The following is an 8,470-nucleotide window of genomic DNA, read 5'->3' as shown; positions in this document are numbered from 1 at the left end:
GGGACGTCCCCTACAGGATTTGACCATCCATTTTTTCTACTTCTAAGAAATGTCATTTCTATGGTCATTTAAAGAAGAACATCAACTGTTTCTCCAAAACTATGCTGTAATATATGTCAATTTTAACTGTGTATGTAGTATGGGACGTCCCCTACATGATATGACCATCAATTTTTTCTACTTGTAAGAAATGTCATTTCTATGTTCATTTAAAGAAGAAAATCAATTGTTTCTCCAAAACTATGCAGTAATATAGATCCATTTTAACTGTGTATTTAGTTTAGGATGCCCCCTACAGGATATGACCATCCATTTTTTCTACTAGTAAAAAATGCAATTTCTATAGGCATTAAAAGAACAAAAATAATTGATTATTTCTCTGTAATGCTGCTGTAATGTTGGTCCATTTTAACTGTGTATATAAGACGCCCCCTACAGGATATGACCGTTCATTTTTTCATCGTTTGTTTGCAGAGGGAATTTACACTTAATTTAAGTACACTTTGTAAATGTAGTCTTTTATATTTATAGTGTACAACATGTACACTTTAGCAAAGAAATAGGAATGTTAAATACTTGCTGGTATTTCATTATATATTAGTAAAAATAATTATTTTTTATTTAAGTTTACATGTAGGGTAATATAAAGGAGGCGTACCATAGGTGATCTAAAGGAAAAATATTTAATATAATAATAGTGTTAAATAAATAAAAAACAGACAATTTAACAAACAATTAGTGAAAGTGTGACATGATTTTGTCACATTTAACTCATCCGAGTAAGTAGTGAACACACGCACAAGAGAGAGAGAGAGAGAGAGAGAGAGAGAGAGAGAGAGAGAGAGAGAGAGAGAGAGAGAGAGAGAGAGAACGGACGGGCGAGCGAGAGATAGAGAGACACCCAGAGCAGTTGGCAGAAATACACAGCAACACTTATCATTAATTCACAAAGACGGACACATTCTTGGATATTACAGGCGCAAGAGATAATAAACAACATAAATGACAGCGCTTATAGGTTTAGTAGGTACAACAAATCTTCAAACGCTACGTGTGTAGAAATTACCGTAAACAACACAGTAGGCGCGCATCAGAATCTGAATCGCGGCTGGCTTGACCGTGTTTTTTCAAACCACGGCTGGCTTGACCGCGGTCTTCCAACACGACCTGTAGACGTGCAGTGTACAGCTTTCGTGACAAGACGGCGCATACATTTTCTGTTTTTTATTTAAAGTTGTAAATGGGGGAGATAATGTCACGAAAAGAGCAAAACACCTCTTGACTTTTGTTGCCTTTATCTCCTCAACTGTCCAGATAAGAAATTGAGAAGTATCTGACTGGAAGCCATAAAGGAATCGCGTGCACAACCGGCACTTCTTATCCCGACTTTTCTGAATCACAGGCACGCCCCAAAAGTGGGAATCCAAAAGATTAGAGCTACAAAAGCTCTTAAGGTTTTATTTTGAAGCTTTTGGACGGATTTCTTTGAAAGACGTAAAGGAATGTAAGGATAACGTCTTACCTGCGCCTGGAAGTCACCAATACACCGTGAGAAGATCCGCGAACACGGTGAATATACGGCAATTTTGTTATATTTCACTTAAACTTAACTAAAATCTAAAATCAACTTTGTATATCTGAGCTGGTGAGAGGGTTTTCTCAGGCAGAGAGTTTGTAAAAAATTAAGGGTCGATATTGTTGTGTGTACGTGGTGACAAAGTAGGCTACAGCACGTGAGCTGCAAGCGCCTGCGAATATGACGCATTCATCCTAAAAATGTCATTTAAAAGTATTATATGTTTAATATCGTCTTATTTAATATATTGAGGAAAAAGTAAATGCAGACAAACTTAAGAGAAAATGTCCTTTATTTCTGAGTCGCTTTAAATTAAAGCGTATTCTTAACAAATAAATGTAAATGGAAAACCATTCTCACCAAAAGCGTACAAATGACACGCAGTGTGATTATCGTGCAATAGATACGCCAAATTCCGATTTTGCGTGCATATGATACGCCAGTCCTTCCCATTCACTTATATGGCGAATCGTTTCGTGACGTTTTATTTATTGTTTTCTCATTTGTTTTCTGTTTTTTTTACCATTTTCGCTTGGGTTTAGGGTTAGAACAACTTTTTGTTATATAAAAATGACATCCTTCCCCAAACCCCAACTCTAACCCCAACTCCAAGCGACCATGGCTTAAATATAGATAAAAACTTAGAGAAACCTGTATATTAAATAACCTGCTTAAACAAATGTGAAATCTAACCCTAAACCCAAGCGAAAATGGTTTAAAAAACAGAAAACAAATGAGAAAACAATAAATAAAACGTCACGAAACGATTCGCCATATAAGTGAATGGGAAGGACTGGCGTATCATATGCACGCAAAATCGGAATTTGGCGTATCTATTGCACGATAATCACACTGCGTGTCATTTGTACGCATCTTGGTGAGAACGGGTTGGTAAAAATATACATATTTTTGTTGGTAAAGTGATTTATTCGACCATAATTTTTGTGATGTTTAGTTCGTTTCTTTTTTCTTATTTGTTCCTGTTGTTTTGTTAGTGTAATTTGTATCTGAATAAAAAAAAGATACACAGAACTACATCAGTTTGTCATTTTGTCAGTTACGAAAAGGGATAAAACGGGCGCGATGGGATTGCTTTTAATGGACGTCATAGATTGCGCTTGTACATCTATAATTCATATGCTGGCCATTCTACAGAGGGAAACTAATACATAATACATGCTCACATGAAAGAATAACAGTTTACACCTGTTATTACTCAGTCAAGATTTAAAACAACAAATATGAGTCTCTTAACAAGTTTAAGGTTTCAAGAGCAATTTGGTGAAATGTTAACTATTAGGTCAATATTAAAGTTTGTGTCACCTACTGTTTGGGGAGTGCTGTTCATCATTATGTTTGAGATGTTTAATTCATTCGTGATTTACAAAATCTCAGCCTGCCTGTCTGCCTGTAAGGTTAGCTGTTTGTGTGTGTGTGTGCACAGTCTTGGCTATAGAAAACTGTTGAAAGCTAAAAAAAAGTCAACATCTATTTTTAGTAACTATTTACTAATGAATAGTTTTACTAACATTTACTAATTATCTAACTTTATTAAATAGCTATTTTAATTGCCCATCTTCTGAAATCAATAGTTTTGTGTGAGGTTGGTGTTTTTGAAGTGTCTACTAATATACTGAAACCAATACGTGTGTGTGCGTACTGCGGATGTGTGTGTGTGTGTGCACGCGTCTTACTTTATCCCTTAAACTGGTGCCAGAGCCAACATGTAAAGACACCTGAGTGACTGAAGCTTAATATCAGTGGAAAAGTAGATGTGAGACAGATCTGATCTTGTTCAATGTGCAAGTCTCATCAAGAGCCAATGAAACATCAGGTTTAAATTCAGAATCTGATGTCTGGGCGCTTTGAGCTGAAACATGATATCAATTATTTGTCGTGTTTCTTAGCCCTTTATGGGTGCATCAGAGATCACATTTTTGTTTGTAGCTCACAGACAAACATCTCTTTGTGGGTCCCACAACTCTACCACAGACAAACTTTGATCCCAGTCTGACTTCAACAGGTCCATGATACACATCTACATAAACATGTAGGAGATAGCCATCACTTTTTTCTCCTCTCTTGCCTACCAACGTTTTCATACAATCTTCAGCTCTCTCCCTCTCCCTATCTCTCTTTGTGTCATCCTGCAGTTTGGACATGTAGTACATTCCTGGACAAGCCTCTAGATGTGCTTTGAATATGAATTTGAACCAGTGACAGCTGGCAGATCCTGGACCTGGGCTTGTGTGTTGAGCGTGCTTGTGAGTTTGTGGAAAAGGATTAAAAGAGTTGCCTAGCGTCAAAACTTTGCCTCCACTTGTACTAGAAGCAGACGAACGGCCAATGTGACCAAAGTAAACCTTGGCCTGCACACAGACAACGCACAGGTGCAGTACTTATAAATGTGAATAAAATGTAAGTTGGCGTCTGTTCCCAGTCTGATTTAAGCTGATTTAATCATACACCTCGGTCGAAGAGCAGCGTGGACTCGCAAATCCCAAAAATGTGACGGCCTGCTGTCATGACATCACTCACATACATCACCGAAGAGTATAGAAGCAGGTCTTAAAAAGCAGCAGTTGCAGTAGCGAGACGTTCCAACAATGTGACAGGGTTTTGCGGCAGCTTGGCGTGATTTGCCACCTTCGACTTTTTTTTCCAGGCACATGGCATTTGTAGGCTCTATGTCATAAGCACAGTTTTCTAGCAGTACAACACCCCCAACCTGTTCACGGGTTACAAACAGCATCCTAATCTGCTCAATTCAACTAACTCTCAAATCAATCCATGCTGTTGCCTCGGGGTGTTTGAAGCTGATTAACAGCAGCTGTTTTTCCTAAAATAAAATTGACACAATGTACTATAAACACAGCCCTACTAATGCAGGGCTGGGACTGTCTTTATGTGGAATTGTTTTTTTGGAAAAGGTGTGACGGGCTGAGCTTTGCCTTTCTTTTCAAACTGCAGGCTAAATATAAGTGAAGTGTAGTAAAAATGACTGCAGGCTGTTGAGCTGTAGTCATACGTTTGTTTGTATTTCTTCCATTGCCTGTGTAAATCTGTCTGTCTATGTCTGTCTTCCACCTCCTCGGGGTTTATTTTCTTTTTTCAAGTTATTTTTTCATCTGGTGTCCATTCATAGTCATTTTAGCATTTAGGATTCTTGTCTAAATCTGTGGAAAAATGAAGGGTATATTTATACGAAAATGTTGAAAAAGTTTTTCCTTTGCGTTTTTTGCTTACAGACAAAAGCGATCCCCGTTCACACGGCATCACAGTTTTTATGAATTATTGGTTTTGTAGTTAAGATGATAACAGAATTGTTTATAAAAACATGCACTTTAAAACCTGTTTTTAGAAGGTAGCATTTTCAGGTCCCCAAAAATGCTGTTGTTGTGTAAATGAAAAATTGTGACTCTGTCTGTGAAAACCCAGCTAAATGTTTTGTTTTCTACATAAAGTCATCCTACATAATGTAAATATAACCTTGATATCTTCAATATTGACTAGGGCTGTCATGGTGATGAAATTTAACTAATGGTTAATTGTCTAATAAATTATGGCAATTATGACGATTAAATGCCTTTTTTTGTGCTTTGACAATTATGATGATTGATTGTCTGTTTAAGTAATTATTTAAAGCAACACCAAAGAGTTTATTTTTTTACCTTAAAATAACGTTTCCAAAAAAGTGTCAGTGGTTCATCCACTCAAAACAGTGTGAATGGCACTTCCACATTCGCTTTGCAGCCCTCTATCGGCCAAAACGGCACTAAAGAAGTTTCCAACCGTCGGGTAGTGGTCCTGTAGTTCGAGTCAAAACTACAAAAACTTGCTTTACGGCAGACCTACAATCCAATCAGAGCCAGCTATGCTGCAGTATTTACGACAGTGGTAATGAACAATTACGCTTCTAACCTGTAGGGGGAGCACAGAGCAATAAGTCTTTAGTGTTGCTTTAATGAATATATCTTTCACAAACTAAAAATTCTTCACAAGAAATAAACACAATAAAGTGTCTAAAAAATACCTGAAAATAAAAATGCAATCAAAATAAACTATACCAGAACAGGCCTTAAATAGTAGCCAATCCTGCTAAGGTCATATTAGTATTGGACCACATGCCTGTAGTGGCTGCTAAAAAAATCAATTCCTGCAGCTCCCCCTTGTGTTTTTTAGAGAGATGTGCAATCATTGTGGTGATCTGAAATCATCGCGATGAGGTCAAACAAGTAAAAAATTGAAATCAATGAGAGAAATGCTCTAAATCTCTAAATAAATTAGAATGAGATTTCACAGAAAGGGTCTCTATTACTAAAAAGTTTTCAATTTTTATTAAAAAAAGTGTCATGTAAACGGCCCCTTAACCTCTACCTATTTGTCTCTCTCTTTTCACCTTATTTTTCGCCTTATTATTATGTCTTTCATTTGTGTTACTATAGGTTGCTATGGGTCTTACTACAAGAATTATGGAGACTAGACCTCTTCTTTTGCTGTGGGCTTTGTTTGTGTTTGACGTGACCGGCACACATCGGCCTACTCCCAGAGTGCACCTGGCTTTTAGAGGTAAGCACAAACATTGGTTCATTACTTGTCTATGCATAGTCAAACACTCAGTCTCTTTATTTCTCCCATGCATTTACCCCCATATCCACAAACAAACACACACATACAAGCACAAATGCATGCAGAGATTCTTTTCAAGGGCATTGCTGTTCTTGGATGAAAACAAGTGGTGGATGTTGCCACTAAGGTTGTTGTGCTGGATCTGGGTGGGTATGTTGCATATTCTAGAGAACCAGCGAGTACTGTACATTGTTTATTGTTTGTAAGAATTCAAAGCACATATTTCTTATTTCTTAAAAAAAAGGCAACATGAGAAAGTGAAATGAAATAGTACTTGTATAATTGATCTTGTCTGTATACAGTAGCTCAGTGGTAACGCATTGCGTTAACAGCACAAAAGGTTGTGGGTTCAAACCCAGGGAACACACATTTTGTAATACGCTGCAAGTCGCTTATAGTGCCTGCCAAATGTTACTTTCCATTCTTCTTATTTTCATGCTGTTTCTGTAAATTTATTAATTTGTTGATTTTTTAAACATACTAATAAATTCACAGATTTTTAAACACAGATGTTGATTTTTAAACAGTAGCTGACACAGAGCCCTTGTTTTGAAGGAGTTCAAAGGGATATTCCTACAAACTGCCAGCATTCTCCTGATCTTTAAAGCACATATAAGGTTCAAAGTCATTTTAAGCAACTACATTCATTGTCAGTTATGTCAAACTATCTGTCATCTATCTTTATGACACACAAAAACATGCAATCATCTCCCACATGCTGCATGCAACACACATTCATGCACACTCCCTAGTGCAGCCCTCTAATTCATTCATTTCAAACAGGTTGAAATATGGGCTGTTTTAAAACACATACGGCATGTAAACAGAAATTAAATGTGTGAATCAGATAACAGGAATCCTCCCATCTTACATTACAGTTGAATAAGATGAAGGTGGAGTGGTGAATACCACTATGCTACATAATTACCCCAGAGATGATAGAGAAGGCTGCCTCTCATATGTGTGCCATTTAACCCAGCACTTACAACCCTGCCCTGTTCAGATAGTGCTTTGTGATCACAAGCAGTGGTAAACTTTAAAATACAGCAACCCGAGCAAAATCTTTGGTTTTGTTTGTGCTGTCCCAGCCAACATTTTCACCCAAGTCACACGATTTTAGCTTGTTTATTTCTTTGTGGCCTCATTCCTCGCCATGGTACAGTAACTTTGACCTACATAGAGACTAAGCACTCGGAGTTATCATTGTGGGTTCTTTTTTGAATATATAGATGAAATTTGTCATTTTGCAATTTTATAAAGATATATATGAAATAATTTGACACATTATACTTTGCGCTACAGTAAACTGTATTTCTTTTTCCAGAAATTAATCTAGCAAAACTGCTCTTTTCTCTTATGCTTTTAGTCTATTGGTGATAATGTTGTCACATCAAGATGCTTGATAATAGGATGAATGCCATTTATTGGGTGAACCTGCCTGCTATAAATATGTTATGAATTTGTATTCCTTTTTTTTTTTTTCAAAAAGAATAGGTGAGATATTTTGTGCTAAATGGCTTCTGTACCGGGCCACACAACTCTAATTAGGCAATCATGTTTGATGCCCCAATTCTCCATCACCAAGATTATGAGAATTCAATTGACCCTTCTGTTCTTCACAAACAATCAAATCATAATGTGTGCTGAAAGCGCCTCGAAGGAAATTCATAATGATGTTACCAAGATTCATGAGAAATAAAAGCTGTTTCCTATATCAATCACCTCATGTTTCATATTTCTCATCGCCCGTGGCTCATATTCCTCCTGCTTGTGCCCTGATGAAACCTCATTGAAAAGATGACTGGGCTGAATTATACGCCTTCAGTAGTTTGGATATAACTGGTTATTGTTAGCTTTGTCTTTTCTTTCATCAACCATCTCCGTAATAGCGCCGGAACTTTGGATGGCCTTGGCTGTTATCCAGTTCATTTCTACAGTTCCATTTTCCCGAATCGCAATCAATGTACTCCCCAGAAAAGATCACCCCTCTGCTATCAAACCCACACCCCTCCTCCCCTCGGCCTCGCCCTCTTCTCGACATCAAGAGTAGTTGGACGGAAAAATCCACTTGTCTTGTTGGCCTCTCCATTTTTTTGCTGTTATCTGAGATGGATTGTTCTTTGTTTGCCACTGGGATGGTCTTTGTTTCGGAGGCGCCTGCAGAGGAGGGGAGGTCTTTGTGTAATTCTAGTAAGTGTACCCAACTGTAGACTATGAGAAAAAGGAATTGGCAGAAACAGCGAAAGAGGAACTTGATATTCTACA

General features: G+C 37.4%; 1 protein-coding gene across 1 annotated transcript in view; it reads left to right on the top strand.

Annotated features, from left to right (window-relative positions):
* Positions 1-908: 908 nt before the first annotated feature.
* Positions 909-8,470, top strand: part of sema3ga (sema domain, immunoglobulin domain (Ig), short basic domain, secreted, (semaphorin) 3Ga) — a 21,538-nt gene continuing 13,976 nt past the window's right edge. Inside the window, exons 1-2 of the mRNA XM_065247062.2 lie at positions 909-1,569; positions 6,022-6,145. Of these exons, the coding sequence (XP_065103134.1) occupies positions 6,028-6,145 (118 nt within the window). The 5' untranslated portion in view covers positions 909-1,569; positions 6,022-6,027. The remainder of the gene's footprint in view (positions 1,570-6,021; positions 6,146-8,470) is intronic.

This window comes from Paramisgurnus dabryanus, chromosome 11 (assembly GCF_030506205.2).
Source record: "Paramisgurnus dabryanus chromosome 11, PD_genome_1.1, whole genome shotgun sequence".
NCBI classification, from domain to species: Eukaryota; Metazoa; Chordata; class Actinopteri; order Cypriniformes; family Cobitidae; genus Paramisgurnus; species Paramisgurnus dabryanus.
This window is presented reverse-complemented; position numbering and strand designations above follow the sequence as displayed.